The sequence below is a fragment of the Podarcis melisellensis genome (assembly GCF_964234715.1).
Source record: "Podarcis melisellensis genome assembly, chromosome: 9".
Lineage (NCBI taxonomy): Eukaryota > Metazoa > Chordata > Lepidosauria > Squamata > Lacertidae > Podarcis > Podarcis melisellensis.
Window position 1 is genome coordinate 2663863 of NC_138541.1, and position 18935 is coordinate 2682797.

Sequence of the window (18935 nt, forward strand, 5' to 3'; positions counted from 1 at the left end):
TTTAGGAATCCCTTATGTAGCTTGGTTTTTCCATAGTAAAGGTAAGCATGCCATCCAAAAGATAGGTTGAACCCCTCTAGGTCTGGGATGTTGGCATTTTTTAGTTCCACCCATTCCTTCATCCAACACAAACATGCTGCCTCGTAATACATTTTCAGGTCTGGGAGAGCAAACCCCTCTCTTTGGAGAGGAGAAAGCAATAGAAAAAGAAAGAAATAAACAAAGAGTAGAAAAGAGGTTACAAGATAAAGATAAGACAAATAAGATGCCAAAGTAAAGGGTTTTCAATTCTTCATATGTCCACTATATAAAACCACTATTTGCTTCATCCAATCAAATATAACACCCAACAAAGCCACTTTTTATAAACAAACATGTTCAATCCTCAAATGGCGCTGGACACTTTCTGCAGTTTTAAAAGTTGTTCCTGGCTTTGTTGAGGGCTCTTTCTCTTCCTTTTGTTGGGCGCAGGGAGTGACTTTCTTGCAGCAGATCAATAAAGATGAGTCTTAAAAAGCCTGCCTTGCTTTTTTTTTAACCTGGTTTTCGTTTTCGTTTTATTTCTCCGACCGAGAGAGGACCTGTCATTTCTCCTCAATGATTCCTTATCATTTAGTAACTTTTGTTGGTACGCTGGATCAATTCATTTCAGGCTTCACTTCCCTGCTTCTTCTCCTCCTGCTTAGTTAGTTCAAGGGTATCTGAGCATGTGTGCTAACCTCTTCACTCCATATTGGCCATTAGGGATGGGCGATATACCGTCCAAAACTGGTATGAAGTCCATATTGTGGCATTGGTTTTTGGCCTGGCAATATATTGTGAATCATGACGTGTGTGCTATGCAAAAATCACAATATGGGAAAAACCATGAAGTCAACCAATGCTTCTCTCAGTTCCTGCAGCCCCTGTGAACTCTGCTGCCTTCTGCAGTGGGGCAGCAAATCCCTAGAACTGACACCAGCAAAAATCACAATGTAGGAAAAACTGTGAAGCCAGGCAATGCCTCTACATCGCTCTATCCTTACTTCAGATGCTGTGATATATCAGTATATCGCAATGCTTAGCTGGTGATATACCACGATGGTGAAAACCAGATATTGCCCAGTCCTACAGGCCATAGGCCAAGCCTATTCTCAGAATGGCTTTGTCTGCCAGGAATAATAAAACGTAAGTTTCTTCATTCTTTCATCCAGCACTCGTACCAGATTCCTTATGTCTGCACAGTATATAAATAGCACAATAAAAATAAATTCTGGGGCCCACCCCAAGACAATGTGCTGGCAGCGTCCATTGCAAAGTGACCATTTTAAACCTGTACAAAGTCACCTCCTAGGAAGTGACCCCGAGATTCCTAATAATTTGTCCCCAGAGAGGAGCACTTTGGAAATGCAAAGGGTTCTATTTCATTCTATTTCTGCTGCTAGTTCCACAGGATTGCTTCCCTTTCCAATGTCTTGCTGAGCTAATCAGTGTACAGGATCCAGCATGAAATTCAATTGCCTACCAGGAAATGGCACAAATAGATGTGCCCAAAGTATTGATCTGAGGGACACCTGGTCAAGTAGACTTCTGGCTCCCCAAGAATACTTATCCCTTCTATATGGATGCTTTAGCAGAGATTCCCACATTGCACAGGATTGGACCAGAGGACCCTTGGGGTTCCAACTCCACAATTCTATGATTCTATATGGCATATAGCAAAAGTACATTGCGTGGCGAGTTCCCGCCCCCCACCAGAGAGAAATAAAAACGCTGGACACCAAGTATTAAGGTTAATGGGCAAATTAGGCCACAACTTTATTGATTTCAGGAATGAGAGGTATTGGCTTAGGCATTGGTCCTATTGACTAACCAGCTCCAGCCCGATTGCATGAAGACCGGCATGGGTTAACACCATAAGGGGGAGTCCTGTTGAGGCACGTCAACTAGGAGCTCCCCCGGGTCACCGCTCAGGGGCGTGCCTTAGGCCCACACCTCCATAGGCTTTGGACAGGGCCACGCCCCCCGGAATCCTTTATTGAGTACCCTTAGCTTTGGGGGGAATGTGATGGCATTTCCTCCCCCCCATCCTCTTAACCCCTTCTTACCAATGCCTAACCACCAATACCAAGGAGTTTGTGATGAGTTGCTATGAGGTAGGCGAAAAACCAATTAGCTGAAATTGCCAATTGGGAAGAATTCCTACCAGGCCCCATGCGCTGCTCTGGTTCGCCAGAAGCGGCTTAGTCAGGCTGGCCACATGACCCGGAAGCTGTACGCCGGCTCCCTTGGCCAGTAAAGCGAGATGAGCGCCACAACCCCAGAGTCGGCCATGACTGGACCTAATGGTCAGGGGTCCCTTTACCTTGCCTATGCTGAATAAACTGCTTGTAAACATGCTCACACAACTTCTCCTGCCACTTCTGTTGTGTAGGGTTTACTCTGTTGAGTAGTGAGCCCTAGCTTTTGAAGCTTGGGTTGATGATGCTGCACCAAGGAATGGAGATCGTCTGGCACACCAGCCGATGGGCTGGAGCCAGCTGGGGGCCTGCCATTTGCCCCCGTTTCCTTGGATGCATGCCAACTTGCTTCCCCCCTAGTCACAGCCTTGGAATCCCACAGAAAGCAAGCATGGCTCTCACACCCTGGCTTCTGCCTGCAGCCTTCTTCTAGCTCTCTCACAACCCCTGCACTCACTGTTGCCCTTCTTGCTACTTGCCAGGGGAGGCAGGGGCCCCACCCATTTGTCCTCTGGCACAGAGCAACTTCCTTTGTTATACTAATGATAGCACTTGGGGCCATAATCTCACCGAGAAACCTGCCCGGCTCGTTCAACAGTGGGAGCCTCTATTAGGTTTAACCCTTGCTGGATCCATGGAACCCAGGGACTCGGAAGAACTCAGGCACCATGCAGGACACCTCTCCCCAACTCACAACAATATTAATATGCTGTTGTCGTTATGGTGGCAATTTTAGGCAAAATTATATTTATTCATTATATTTATTTATTGTTTGTTTGTTTCATAAATATACCACAAAGTTTTACAGTGAAGCAAAATATACAAGAAGTTGGCCACAACAGGTGCTGTAACTCTCCAATGGTTTGGCTTCACCCTTGAAGTCGTGCTCTTCTGTTGTCCCCCAAGACAGATGGGATGCCAGCAGTAAAATACTTAAAAAATTCAAGCTACCATGGCCAAGCTATCTTAATCCATAAGTGACCTAGGAACTGAAGCTGGAAGAAGGCACTCCCAGCTACTGATAGTTGGTTAGAATATAATGTTGACAAAGCCAAGGTTGCAGGTTTGATTCTCATAAGGGGCAGCTGCATATTCCTGTTAGATTTCTGTTATGCCACTGTGCAGTTTTTGGAGTCGCAAGACTCTATGGACATTCCAGACTGCTGGAAGTCTCACGGGAGATGGATGTTGATGTTACTGGTTTCCTGTCCATTTGTTCCAGTTGTTCACTGTCTCTTACAGCTCACAGAGAGCAGATGTATATTCTTTTCTATCCTGCGTAGTTAGGAATAAACGTAGCAATGGAGCACATTTCTCGGCTCCTTCTGCTGTTTGGATACTCTGCGTAATGGGGGAGCGTGCCTGAGCCTCATCAAAGGCTTAGGTCATTAATCATCGTTGGAGGAGAGCCTGGATGGATTCCGAAGATACGAGGAGGAGGAGAGCCATTACAGCTCGGTCGTACGGAACCTCCGACAATTCCTGCATTGGACCAGATGATTCTCAGGGCCCCATCCTACTCTACAATTCTATGGAAGTCTAGACTGGAAAGAGAAGCTGCTGAATTGCAACTTATCACCAAACTTAAAACCATGGAGAGACCTGGTCTGAACAAAGACATTGGATTCTTATCTCATTATACATGACAAAGCCATTTTTCACCTTCTCACCCCTTGCTTTTTCCTGTAAGATCTATTGCAGTCGTTAAGAGTCATCAACAGGCTCATCACAGCTATCTGCCAATCACCCATTCCCACCACCCTTCTGAGTAATACCCCTCCCCACCTTCTCACTATATAGAAGGGTCTGGAAACTTCTGTTTCAGTGTATCTGAAGAAGTGTGCATGCACACGAAAGCTCATACCAAGAACTAACTTAGTTGGTCTTTAGGGTGCTACTGGAAGGAATTTTTTTTGTTTTGACTATGGCAGACCAATACGGCTACCTATCTGTAACTACAATTCTATGGTTCTATGTCCCTCAAGTGACAGAGATGGATCTAAAGGTACTTGCAAACTACATGCTTCTTCCTTCTGAAGCAATTCAACCCTGTCCAAAAAAGGTAACTAACCTATCTTTGTTGTGATGCAGCCAAGGAATCAGGGATAATTGGCAGGCCCCAGCAGGTCCCAGCCCACCGGCCGGTGTGCCGAGCGATCTCTAGTCCTTGGATCAGCATGAAACTGTGACCTGAGCGTCAGAAGCCTTCAGCAGAGTAAACGCACAACAGAAGTGGCAGGAGAGGCATATGATGTTGGGAAATTCAAGCCCATATCATGAGAAACTGGCAACAATCCCAGGCACCTGGCTTGATTCCCTGTTGACCTCCCTGGCTGCATTCCCCAGCAGACACAGGCAAGGTCTCGATCGGCGATTCTTCTCAAACGTGGGAAGAACACACCCCTCTTTCCTGCCTCCCCCAGGCAGGGGAAAGAGATAGACAGAAACGTATTTACATGCTTTTATTTCTGTCTTTGCAGCGTTACAAAAAACATGACTGCTCTCTTCAAACTCCAGCAGTGTAGTGACAAACACTTCCTGTACAGCTCATATTACACTCTGAGCTAATTCCGGTGCTTCCCACTGTGAAATAACTGTCCCTCTGTTTCCCACAGACAGTCCCAACATTCCCATCATGTTTACTTTTCAAGCTAGGACTTTGCAGCAGCATTGCTTCAATATCGTAACATATGCGAGCATATTTGCAAGCAGTTTATTCAGCGTACAGCAGGACAAAAGGAAAACATGTCTTCTCTCCTTCGTGTCCAAAAGCAAGCAGCATAAGCAAAAGCTCTACACAAAGGGAAGTTCCCAGCAAGCTGTGCTGGAGTGTAAACAGGCATGTGACACACAACAGCCATGCCTGTACTTAAGGTGGAACAGAATATCCTAACAATCTCCAGGACACAGGAGCCATGCACTCACAGAGCCGTAAGGAAAGAAAAATAGATTATGGATGTAATTGTAAAGAGAAAAGATGGTGTAAAATCTGTAAGGTTTTTAAATGGCAATAATTTTTTTTTTTAAAAAATTAAAACCAGTTGATTGACCTCCATCCGGTCCACCGCTGCACTCAGGTATCAATGCAGAACCAACCAACTTCACTTCCACTTCCAATTCAGATGGTACAAAGAAAGAGCAGTGTGTCATCAGTGTACAGATGAAACTTTGCTTCAGATCCCCCAATGACTGTTCCCCAACTGTCTCATACAGCCCAAAACCTGATTTCAGCCCAAAATATTTCCAGGGACTAGGAAGATGGGAGACGGCTAGTCTCACCAAGCAGGTGAGGAGCTTGTTGATACCATTGCCCAAGATGGGTGGGGATGGTCTTGCTCCACTTTCTTTGACATGGGATGCCAAAGACTGCTGCCTCACCCTGCCTCCCCACCCCCAAATGCCATCACAATTCACCTTACCTTTCAGCTACAGGTGAGATTGTGAATGGTGGGAGGGGAGAGCAGGCAGCCAATCAGCAAGCAGCTGGACTCCCGGGGCTGTCGCATGCACCACATTGAGAAAACAAAGGAAGTTAGTAAGGCAGGAGGAGGGAGTGGTGATGGGCAATGCGGATGAGAAGTATTGCAGGAATCAATTGCATCAAACTCGGAGGAAGAGCAAGTGATAGCCTTTAATGGTATCCTGGCAGGGAATCCTAAGATAAAGGAGAAGGTACAGTATGCGGCCCCCTAATGCTGCAATCCCAGAGTATTTCACTTCAGCCTCCAGTTACTAGAGTTTAGATGGTTTCTTTCTGGCCCTTCGCAGAGAGAACAATTTCATCGGATAACTTTTTAAATTGCTAAAAGCAGCTGCTCTTTTTCCAGCCTTCTGCAACTTGAAGATGTTTCCCTCCTAAGATCTGCCTCTCGTGAACCACCCTGAGACCCCCAGGTATAGGGCGGTATATAAATTAAATTAATAATAATAATAATCACCTTTGCACGTGCAACCGGCTGTTGCTTTGTGACCACTCAATGTTGACAGTTCCCACTGCTGATTGGGTGTTGTGCACAGTGCCAATTTCCCCGTTGTTACAGAGCAGCGTCTTTTTCCCGATCCCGTGTTAGCTGTGGAGTCAGTGGAAAACCATATCAATCCAAATGTTAAGCGTAAAGAGTTGATCTTCTTTCTTATGACAGCAGCGAGACAAATAGTTGCTTCCAACTGGGGGAGAAAAGCACCACCGAAACTTGGATCCGATGTATGTGGAATATAGCACTTACGGAACGCTGAACTGAGCATCGGAGGGTGATAACAAGAATAACAAAGAAAGATGGCTTTGTCTTCCTAGGGTCTTGATTTATATCGTTTCGTAACAATGATACAGTAATCTGTCTTCTGTCTGATGGCTCATTCACACATGTTCCACCTGCAACTTTTCCCCTGGGCAAACTGTGGTTTACCTCTGAATCAGAACCAGCAGCAACCAGGTTCCCAAAGGGTGCCATTTGTTCCGATTCAGTGTTAAATCGGAAAGCAGCAGGGCAAAGGGGAAACCACTCAGACCTGTATCTAGAAATCAGGGAACAAGCGGAAGTGTGTGCCATGACTTGTAGAAGCCAACTGGCCCAGAAAATGTTAGCCTTGGGCCCACTGTTGGTTGTTGGTACCACACCATCCTTTGACCAGTGCGATCAGCGGAGTATGCACTGCTCCAGAACACCAAAGTCTGTAGTCGTCCTTTTACAGAGTTCCCGGCTAAGGGAGCTGGGCATGTTTAGCCTGGAGAAGAGGAGGTTAAGGGGTGATATGATAGCCATGTTCAAATATATAGAAGGATGTCACATAGAGAAGGGAGAAAGGTTGTTTTCTGCTGCTTCAGAGAAGCGGACACGGAGCAATGGATCCAAACTACAAGAAAGAAGATTCCACCTAAACATTAGGAAGAACTTCCTGACAGTAAGAGCTGTTCAACAGTGGAATTTGCTGCCAAGGAGTGTGGTGGAGTCTCCTTCTTTGGAGGTCTTTAAGCAGAGGCTTGACAACCATATCTCAGGAGTGCTCTGATGGTGTTTCCTGCTTGGCAGGGGGTTGGACTCGATGGCCCTTGTGGTCTCTTCCAACTCTATGATTCTATGATTCTAACTCAGTCCAGTTTAGAGTATGAAATGAAGTCTCCGGCCTTCTATCTGTCAGCCTTCCTAACAAGGCTAGAGAGGCTAGCAAATAGAAGGCTGGAGAGCCTCTTTCTGTTCTTCCCTTGAGAGATATGCATTTGGGCTGATCTGCCCATTTTTCCAAACTATTGATTGTATACCGCTTAGACTTCACTGTACAGCCCGATGATTACAAGGTTTAACATCTGTACATGCGTTTGTCGCAGAAGACAACACTTTACATTTGCTATGGGGTTTTTTTTAATTCAAAAAAAGTTTGTAAATAAGTAAATAAACCCCAGATGGGCAAAAGTGAACCTGATGGTAAATCTTCCCTCGATGAGTCATCTTCACACTCAGTTTTTTTTTGTTTAATTTCTTTTGTCATTCAAGCTATGGCACCTAAACCGAAAGCAAAACCGAAAGCAAATCCGAAAGCAAAAGCCCCTCCAAAGAAAAAAGCACCCACACCAGGATCGCCACCGCCACCGCCACCGCCACGAAAACCTATCGTTCTTCTCATGAATGAAACCCGCGTGAAAGTCGTGTGGACTGTCATCACTATCGCTATAATAACCTTAATTGGCGTGGCAATCGGGATGGGTGTTTCCTGTAAGTTCAGCTCCCCCTGATCATGCACTCCCCTGAACAATCCTGAATAAATTGTCCTACTTGGGTTTTCCTGCTGAAGGGGGACTAGATTCTCATTGCAGGGTTTGGGGCTCGATGACCCTTTCATAGCTGTCAACGTTTCCCTTTTTTTAAAGGGAAAATTCCCTTATTCTGAATAGGATTCCTCACAAGAAAAGGGAAAAGTTGACAGCTATGGACCCTTTGGGTCTTTTCCAACTCTACAGTCACTATGAGTATATAGGCCAGACTGTTACCTAGGGCTGGGCGGTCTGGTTTCCAACATTGTGATACTGTATATCACTAGCTAAGCATTTCGATATACCAATATATCACAATGTCTGAAATAAAGATGGAGCATTGGCTGGCTTCATGGTTTCCCTGACATTGTGATTTTTGCATAGCACACACGTCATGGTTCGCGATATATGTTAGGACCGTCCTACCCTCGTGTAGAACCCTGGCAGAGACTGGCATGCCTGACTGGCATGTTCTCTCCCTCCTGGTTGATCGTTCGGAAGCTTCAAAAGCTTTCTTCAGCCTGAACATCACAGTGACTGAAACCAAGAAGCATCAGCACACTTAGGGATCCACAGAGTATTCACAGTTTGCGTAACAGACCTCAGTAGGACAGCATTTTGGCTAATCTACATTTACATATAATACACTCGGAGCATTCTGACTTAGTTCCTTCCTCTTTCTCATCAAACAGCAAAGAGAGGAAGGACAAAGGACAATAGTCCCACTTCACGGAACACAGTAACATTAACATCCTGTCTCCGTCACTTCCCACACTGTGGAATGAAAACATACACCGTCATGGGATATATTACAATCCCATGACTGCAAACATGGAGCAAGAATCCTAACAAGGTCAAAAATTATGAAACTGATATCACGATATGGACTTCAAACTGGTTTTGGACAGTATATCAATATATCTCCCAGCCCTAGTGAGCAAGGGAGCGCAGGGTTGGGCCTGAAGGCCACCCCACATCTAGAATGCATCTGTTGGCTGTGCCCTTGGTGAATATGAGAAGGGACGGTTGGCAGGATCCCTGGTCATGTGGCCAGAAAAGCTGGGTGTTCTTCATGCACCAGAGATGAGGCTTTCCCAAGTGGCCCCCTCAAGCCCTTTGCACTTTGAGGGGTTCAAACCCAAGTCCCCACTGCTGGCCTCTACAGCTGATGTTGCATGGAGAGAGTTGCCATATGTCTGGAATTTCCTGGACATAGCCGGCAAAACTAAAGGTGATTTGAGATTTTGCAAACAAAACACACCAACCTTTTGTATCCAGATTTCCACTTTTTGAAATATGACAATCTTATGCATGGATCAATGGCAGATGAGAGCCATGGAGCCATCGCTTTGCAGACTTCAGTGCTAAACAGGTGGACATGGGGAGGGGACAGGGGCAGTGAGAGTCACAACCCCTGGAGGGGGTGAGTGGCAGACAGTGTTTCCCTTCAAGCTGTAGAACTCCTTCACACATGCAATGCACCAAGAGAACTTCATTTAAGACCTCGTGCTGGGTTTAAAACCCAACCAGTAATACAAATATTCTTTGTTGGGTCCAGCGATGGGGGAGAAACTCAGTCCAAGTAACATTTGACACTGAATCTATCTGCACCAACATACAGCCGCTCTCAGAAATTAGCACATCTCTGAATTTTCCGATGCCAGGATTTATGAAAATGTATAGAACACAGGAAATGTGCATAAAAATGAATGTCCCATTTAAAAGTCATTGTAGGAGAAATTTGTAAGATATTAGGGGAAAAAATGTGTGTGCATTACTCAAAACAGCATACACAAATGTGCTTATTATGAGCAATTCACAGGAGAAAGCTGAAGAATTTTCACGAGTCTTTAAAAATAATAATAATAATAGAGATGGAGCATTACATTTAAGATTAGAAAAATGGAGGGTATTGAAATGAAGATGATGCAAATAATAATAATAATAATAATAATAATAATAATAATAATAATACTCCCATCTGACTGGGTTGCCGCAACCACTTTGGGGCAGGGCAAGAGGTCCTCAGTGGGGTATTGACCTTTGCCTCCTGGAAGTGAAAAGTCCTTCGTAGGCTCCTAGGTATCAAATGAAGCAGACTGGGGCAGAAATTGGGCACCTGCAAATCTTAGCACTCATCCTTGTCTTTATAACTTTAGATCACAAGCTGAAAAGAGCACCTAAAGATCCTCGCACAGATTCGTTGATCACGCTGAGGAGCACAATGGCTGCCTCACTAAACCGTCCTAAGATCAATTCCGAAAATGGTAAGTGGAAAAGCAAGGATGGTTTGTTCCTGACTGGGTTTTAAAAGGGGATGGGGGCTGCTTCCATTCCACTGAAGCAAATATGAAGGACTGCCTTGAAGGCATCGCAGATAAGACACAGATGTAGACTTTTGGTCAGGCTTTATGGAAAATGTCACTTCTTCTGTGTACCCCAGGTATACAAGTAATTTGCAACTTACAAGCATTTAACTTGCAAGATTTCAAATTTATGTGCTGGATGGGCCAGTCAGTTGAAATTACATGAATTGAATGCGTGTAAGGCATAGCGCTTAAAAGCTCTTTTTGCAATGAGTTTTCCTGGCACAAGAATAGCTTTTAACCTCTCTACTTTGCTTACTGGGCTCTGGGCATCTTCTCCCATGTGCTCTAGAGTCTCTTTTGAGATCTCTCATGGCCCTGTGAGATCTCATGAGAGCCTCCAGAGACAGCAGGAGCCTGATAAGCAAAGTGTAGAGCCTAAGAGTTATCCATCTTGTGTGTGTTCACAGGGAGTAAGGTCCACAATGTGGGAATGTTCAGGAATGCAGGAGAGGATATATTGTTTGATTATAGCCTTTCCAACTTGTGTAAACAAGTTCACAATTTAGCAGAGTAACATCCCCCTTTTTAAACTTGCAGCGGATGCGTTTGCTCAGGCTCGCTAAAGCCTCTATAATAACTGTTCTGGTATTTCCCCCTTATTCCCTCATAAAAGATAAGGCACAACACAGTCTTCTATAAAAGTATAAAAAGAGTTTACTCACATTCTGTTCACAATGGGATCCCAGAAGGCAGACTTAGCTTAGAAAAGTAACATACACCTGGAAACTATCTCATAAGGAGACAGTCCCTTTGTCCTCTTTTGGCTGGAGGCCAAGAGAGGATCTTTGGCTAAGCAGATGTTGCTTCTTCGATGCATGTGGTGAAAGAGAGAGAGATGGCTGCCCTGCCCTGTGCTTTTGTTGTTACCTGCACAGGTGAGGCCACGCCCACCTCTAGTCACATGCAGAGGAAGGCTGGGTGGGTTCTGTTATCTATATCTATATCTATATCTATATCTATATCTATATCTATATCTATATCTATCTATCTATCATCTATCTTTTTAAATATATATATTTATTAATTTTAAAACATATAAGTTCCAACAATCATTTAACATAACTTCTTATACAATGTTTTAGACTTCCGTCAACAACCTCTGATGATTTTCCGTTCTTTATCACCTATTCTCCATTTCTTAATTTCTCTTTTACTTTTAATTGTCCTTAACTAATAATTCTTTTCAAAGCCTTCCTTGCAATATTTCAAAAAGTCCTCCTTGCAGAACTTCTTGCAGTCCTACTAGCGTAATCTGTTTATCACAATTGCTTTTCAAATAATTCAAATATTTACTCCAGTCCTCTAAGAATCTCTGATCCCACAGGTTTCGAATCCTTCCTGTTAATTTATCTAATTCTGCATAGCCCATTAATTTCATTTGCCATTCTTCTTTCGTCAGTAATTCTTCTTGCTTCCATTTTTCTGACAATAATATTCTATCATCTATCATCTATCTATCTATCTATCTATCTATCTATCTATCTATCTATCTATATCTATCTATCTATCTATCTATCTATCTATCTATCTATCTATCTATCATCTATCATCTATCATCTATCATCTATCTATATCTATCTATCTATCTCTATCATCTATCTATCTATCTATCTATCTATCTATCTATCTATCTATCTATCTATCTATCATCTATCTATCTATCATCTATCTATCTATCATCTATCTATCTATCTATCTATCTATCTATCTATCTATCTATCTATCATCTATCTATCTATCTATCTATCTATCTATCTATCTATCTATCTATCTATCATCTATCTATCTAATCTACCATCTATCTACTATCTATCTATCTACTATCTATCTATCATCTATCTATCTATCTATCTATCTATCTATCTATCTATCATCTATCTATCTATCTATCTATCTATCTATCTATCTATCATCTATCTATCTATCTATCTATCTATCTATCTATCTATCAATCATCTATCAATTATCTATCTATCTATCTATCTATCTATCTATCTATCTATCTATCTATCATCTATCTATCTCTATATCTATCATCTATCTATCTATCTATCTATCTATCTATCTATCTATCTATCTATCTCTATCTATCATCTATCATCTATCATCTATCTATCTCTATATCTATCATCTATCTATCTATCTATCTATCTATCTATCTATCTATCTATCTATCATCTATCTATCTATCATCTATCTATCATCTATCTATCATCTATCTATCTATCTATCTATCTATCTATCTATCTATCTATCTATCTATCTATCTATCATCTATCTATCTATCTATCATCTAGCTATCTAGCTATCTAGTTTTGTTCTCACACCAGACTTCCCTGGTTGTAAGGCTAAGATATAAATACTTAACTATAACAAGCGAATGTGTCTGTGGTGTTGAAGGTGAAGAAGAAACCTTCTAACTGTGGGAATGCTTATAGCCCTGCAGGTAGCAGAAGAAGTGAAGACATTGCCAGACCTTTTAGAAGAGGCTGAAAAGGCCTACAAGAAACGGAAACTGAAGTACCGTAAGTAGCTGCATGCCTGAACTCAGCACTTTTTGAGAATGCAAGGGCGATCAAATGGCAAGAGGCGCATGCTTAAATTGCAAAAAGGACACCCCCCCCCCCCGGCTGGCAGGCACAAAGATTAGAGGCCACTTTGGTTGAACACCAGATGTGGCACAGAGAGGAAGTTATGAAACACATCTGTTGGCTCTGGCGCAAACAGATTGCGCAAACAGGCAGAAGCGCCTGCATTTGAATATTTGATGGCATTTTATTGAAAGACAGAAAACTATATACAAAACAGAATCCTTTTCTTTGTTGCTTTTCTCTCTGTTGCATCCACCACTACTACTGTTCACCTCGAACTGCCTGCCACGCAGGAGTGCCATCTTGGCCCCACAACTGTGGGTGCCCAGGGCCATGGGTGCCATGCACCGAAATTTGTGAGTGCCCAGCCGCTTTGTGGGGAATTTTGTGGGTGCCCAGGCACCCAGGGCCCCAAGGAGTTGGCACCTTTGCTGCCACTTACTGTACCAAGGCCAAACTGAATTTACAGCTTCTGAGCTCCAGTGTCCTTGAGCTTAATAATAATAATAATAATAATAATAATAATTTTTATTTATACCCCGCCCTCCCCAGCCAGGCCAGGCTCAGAGCGGCTTACAAGCAATAATAAAAACAAGTTGAATGATTACAACTTAAAAACAAAATTAAAATACAACATTAAAATATTGAAACATTAAAATATTAAAATGTAGCCTCATTGCAGGAGGATAAGGAAAAGAAAAAAGAAAGAGAGGGAGGGAATCAAATTGGTTCCAAGCCAAAGGCCAGGCGGAACAACTCTGTCTCACAGGCCCTGCAGAAAGAAATCAGATCCTGCAGGGCCCTGGTCTCATGAGGCAGAGCGTTCCACCAGGCCGGGGCCAGTGCTGAAAAGGCCCTGGCTCTGGTTGAAGCCAATCTAACTTCCTTAGGGCCTGGGACCACTAGGGTGTTGCTATTTATGGACCTTGAGGCTCTCCGTGGGGCATAACGGGAGAGGCGGTCCCGTAGGTACGAGACAGACCAGGTGCATGGCCCTGACCAGGGTATTTCAATTAAATGTTGCAGAGTGCATAAATTACTGACAATATCAGCATTCAGATCCCTGGGCAGATGTATGCAAAACCCTCTCTCTCACGGTCAGACCTCTCTCAGCTTCTGCCCTCTGGGGATGGAAGCATGTGTCAGTTTTGGTTTGTCTCAGCTTCTCATTTGTCTGGTCTTCTCAAGATTTTCACATCCACTTGCGATTTGTTTTTTGTTTTGTTTTTTAAAGAAAAGGTTCTCATGAAAACAAACCAGCATTTTGGAGCAGGTTTCTTCCTCATATGCACATAGTCATATGAAATTGTGCTATATATATATACTTTGGCAAAATGATTTCAGCTCACAAGATGCATTCTTGTGTGCTACCTCCGCAAGACATAAGCATTTAACACAAACTTCACTTTAGTATATGCATTTTTGTGAAATTCCTTGGCTGGAGAACTGAAATTCAAAATTCAGAAAATTCGGGGAATGGTTGTGTTTCAGGTCATGCATTATTTCAGAAAGTGCTGGCTGGGAGGGTCATGGTTCTGCTGCAAGAGGACCTTGGCTCCACCTCACTGTGGAGCAGAGCTCTAGATTTTAAGCATGTGCTGAAGTGATGGGTTGGTGTTCCTGGGCTCACAGAAAATGGGGAAATATGAATTCAGTTCTAATGGGACCCAGAAGTGGGTTCTGCAGCAATTCCCACTATTTCTTATATTTGGGGTCCCTCCCTTCCCATAAGGAGCTCAGAGCAGTGTGGATTGGATTATCCAATTTATTGGCACAAGAACCCTTGGAGGTAGGCTAAACTGCAAGAATTACCCCACATCACCCATTGTTCCTCAGGGATGAGCAGGGCTTGAATTCAACTATATACAGAAGAGAATACATTATCCTCTTCTTCCTACTTATTTCTTCTTAGAATCCTTCTTCATTAAAGGTGGGAAGTCTTCTGGTAGGTGGGATGCTTTTGGGAGGAATCTCTACTACATTTCAAAAGGAAAAAAGAGCTGGTATGATGCTGAGAATTTCTGCGAGTCCAGAGATGCCCACTTGGCCTCCATCCTGACTGATGAAGAACAGGTTATAGACATCTGCTTCTCTTTTTTCTGTTCTCGCATGCAAATATTGTACGATTTCTTGCCTGCTTCCTATCCACACATCCCAGCTGGATAGCTCGGTTGGTTAGAGTGTGGTGCTAATAGCACCAAGGTTGCAGGTTTGATTCCTGTAAGGGACAGCTGCTTATTCCTTCATTGCAGGGGGTTGGGCTAGAAAATCCGCAGGGTATCTTCCAACTCGATGATTTTGCTACTATTCTGCCTTTGTAGCATCAATGCAATGGCTTGAAAATTCTGTCCCAAATAGTCCCGGGCCTCCATGAAAGCTTACAAGAGGCTCTTCAATTAAGTTAGAAATGACAGGCAGCTTTCACTGAAAGGCATTTGTCCCTCCACGGCTGACCTTTCTGGAACAGGAGAACATGGTTCTTTGGCACAATCCCATTGCACATGCAGCGATGGTGAAGCCCAGTAGGCAATGGTAGCATCTCAATGTAAAGTCATTATAGAACACAGCCCAGAATATTTTGCAACCTGCAGAGGCTCCATTACAGTTGTGTAAGCAGTTTCTTGGCTCAGAACCTGGGGCAGAGAATTTTTTAAAATGAAAATTGTTTATGTGGGTTACACTGAACCTGTTGCAGATATTAATGCTGTGCAGTTTGAAGCGACTGGAAGCATAAGTACTGAGGCCTTTGGCAATGAAGCCTTGTCCTGGCCCATAAAAATATTATTCAAAGTTTTACTGGCAGAACTCTTCAAAAACAGAACACAAGCATCAAAGATACAATCAAAATATCTATACATTGTCTTGTGCTGTCCAGCACAGGCTCAACATCTTAGAAAAGATGAAATGACCCAAGCAGACCGAGAAGCAGAGGTCTGTTTCTCCCCATAGCCTTCATTCCGGCCTCCATTGGCTTTAGGCTGCTTACTCTCCCTTCAGGAGAACTTCATTTGCAGCCTCATTCCATAGAGTTTAGGAGACAAAGGAAGCTTTCAAGATGGAGAATTTGCAACCCAACACCTCTCACATGATCTAAGGTTACAACACTCACATGTTAGCTACCAGAGAACAACCATCAGTTAATTCTCAACTCAGCAAGAGCTCAGAGTGCTGTTCTTGGCTTTAATATAGCCCCATGTTAAACCTTTCAGCAATATACCTCTAGCCATTTTCCATCTCTGTGACAATTAAACCAATAATACTTAACAGAACCTAACTTTTCTTACCACACATTTAGGGTTACGTTAGCAAATCTGTGAAGGCTTACCCCAGGCAGGCTGTTGTCTCTTTCCAATGTCAAGTGAGGTTGTTCCTTCTTTCTACAGAACTTTGTCACTTCCCTGCTCAGTGACCCCACTTGGATTGGCCTTACAGATGAAACGGAGGAAGGCAAATGGGAATGGACAGATGGCTCCCGATTTAAAAAAGAGTAAGTCTGAAATAGGCGGTGTCGAGGAATTGTTCCCAAACACTAGAGGAAAAGTCAAGTCTTGCAGAAATGGCCGCAGCATTTCACACAGGAGTGTTTCCTGTGTCACGGACATTCATGGACCAGGGTGTGTGTATATGTGGAGGCAGGAGGCGCATAATGGAGTAAACCCCTGAACACCTTCTTTCCATGTTCTAAGATATGCACTGTATTATGGTGTTCAGATGGTTCTTTCCCAGGTATAGACGAGCACACTTACTTGGCTGTCAAATGTCCCACACTATTCAGAATCTTAAAAGGTAAAGGTAAAGGGACCCCTGAACATTAGGTCCAGTCGTGGCCGACTCTGGGGTTGCGGTGCTCATCTCACTTTACTGGCCGAGGGAGCCGGCGTACAGCTTCCGGGCCATGTGGCCAGCATGACAAAGCCGCTTCTGGCGAACCAGAGCAGCGCACGGAAATGCCGTTTACCTTCCCGCCGGAGTGGTACATATTTGTCTACTTGCACTTGGGTGTGCTTTCGAACTGCTAGGTTGGCAGGAGCAGGGACCGAGCAACGGGAGCTCACCCCATCACAGGGATTCAAACCACCAACCTTCTGATCGGCAAGCCCTAGGCTCAGTGGTTTAACCCACAGTGCCACCCATGTCCCTATTCAGAATCTTGCAAGGGTCCAAATACAGTCTAATACAGCCTCTCTTCTTCCTGAGAAAAGGAGACACCCATCCCATAGTTATTTTGAGGTGTGGTTAAGTTTCTGTGTTACGCTTCCCAACTTGCAGGGATTTCTTTTTAATAATAATAGTGATGATGATGATGATGATGTTGGGGAGCGTCTAAAAATATGGCCCTCCTGCCCCCCACAATCCAAGGGGGCTGCATTCCATTCTCACCCCACAGGTCTCAGCATGCCTTGCTTCCTCCTCCTTGATAGACCCAGCCTGTCTCTATCTTTCCTGTTTAATGGGAAGTCTTTCTGCAGGTACTGGTCTCACAATGAGCCTCCCCACAGACAGCAAAACAGAGAAATAGAGGAGGACTGTGTCTCCATCGTGCCTGCAAGTAACAAATATAACTGGAACGATGCCTACTGTCACGAACAGCGCAGATGGGTTTGTAAGGAAAACCTGGATATTGAAGAACTGTAAAGTTGGGGGAACCAACACTTGAGTGAAGTGAAGACAGAATGCTTTGCATTTCACCATCCAACCCCATGGAAAGCCTTCAGAGCTACAGAATAAACATAAACGTCCGATTCCCTCCAAGCACCGTTCCTTTAGCTGCCTGAAACCAAGAGAGATTAGAGTGTGCTTTGTTATTATCTGTTGGCTGTGGGGATCTGTTTCTCAGGTGATGGGTACCTGGAAACTGGCACCTACTGGACCTGGCAGGGCTGCTAGCAAGTCACAGAGCATGACCAGTTGTTCTGGTGCTCTTCCCAGATACGATGGACACTTAACATACCCTCCAACATTTCTCCGATGAAAATTAGAGACACCCCCTTCAATATTTCTCTGCTGAAAATAGGGTTGCCCTAAGGAAAAGTGGGACGTTCTGGGGTCAAATCAGAAACTGGGACAGCTTCTGTAAATCCGGGACTGTCTTTGGAAAACAGGGACACTAGGAGGGTCTCCATTTAAGCACTGCAGTTGCACTAATACCTAACTAAATTAAGAAATGTCTTAGTTTTGTTGGGAAGGGTCCCTGCTGTCACAGTTGCTTCCTTGCTGCTTCTACGGGACTGCCTCTCCTGATCTGCCCCACAGAGGACCTTAAGGTCCATGAACAACCATAGTTTAGAGGTCCCGGGCCCTAAGGAAGTCAGACTGTCCTCCACCAGGGCCAGGGCCTTTTCACTGATGGCTCCGACCTGGTGGAATGCTCTGTACCAGGAGACCAGGGCCCTGCAGGATTTAACCTCCTTCCATCGGGCCTGTAATTTGAATTCAGTCTGATCTTTTATTTCCCTTCTCTTCCCTCCCTCTCCCCTTTTATGAAGATTACCTGCTCTGAGACCCCACAGCTAATTCTCCCCTGGCCTCCTCGCTGGCCCAAGTAGGATCAATTCAGCCAGCTAGCCCTGGGGATTATCTAATTGATTTTTGATTGTTATTCATGTTTTTATACTGTATTTTATGCTGCTTTTGTAATTAAGTGTTTTAAAGTGCCCAGTTTTTGAACCAGGGAGGGCGGGGTATAAATAAAAAATTATTATTATTATTATTATTTCCCAAAGCTCAGTTAGTGCTTTGCCAGCTTTGGGAAGGAGGTAGGAGGACTCTAGGACCCTGCCAGAGGCTCGCACCTCCTTCTGAAAGTTGGGCACCTCACTTAGCTGGCTTTGGGAAGGCAGCATGAGGGCTGGGGGGGCATCAAAGGGTTACCACTTTCCTCCCAGGTCATGGCTGGCAGTGGCTACTCTGTTGAAGATAGCATGCCATGGCAATATTCAGGCTACCTGTTGTGTTTGCTGCCCGCTCCACCCCTCAACTGCCAGGAAATGTTGGGAGAACCTACATA

General features: G+C 44.0%; 1 protein-coding gene across 2 annotated transcripts; it reads left to right on the forward strand.

Annotated features, from left to right (window-relative positions):
* Positions 1 to 5745: 5745 nt before the first annotated feature.
* LOC309377701 (uncharacterized protein) lies at positions 5746 to 17709 on the forward strand. Of its 2 annotated transcripts, XM_081925369.1 has the most exons (8): positions 5746 to 5891; positions 5988 to 6113; positions 7712 to 7930; positions 10128 to 10235; positions 12776 to 12862; positions 14841 to 15001; positions 16312 to 16415; positions 17398 to 17709. In XM_081925369.1, the coding sequence occupies exons 3-8, from the start codon at positions 7714 to 7716 to the stop codon at positions 17561 to 17563; spliced, it is 843 nt and encodes a 280-aa protein (XP_081781495.1). In that variant the 5' UTR covers positions 5746 to 5891; positions 5988 to 6113; positions 7712 to 7713; the 3' UTR covers positions 17564 to 17709. The 2 variants fall into 2 exon arrangements, with proteins under 2 accessions (XP_081781495.1, XP_081781496.1); XM_081925370.1 differs by lacking the exon at positions 5988 to 6113.
* Positions 17710 to 18935: the final 1226 nt, after the last annotated feature.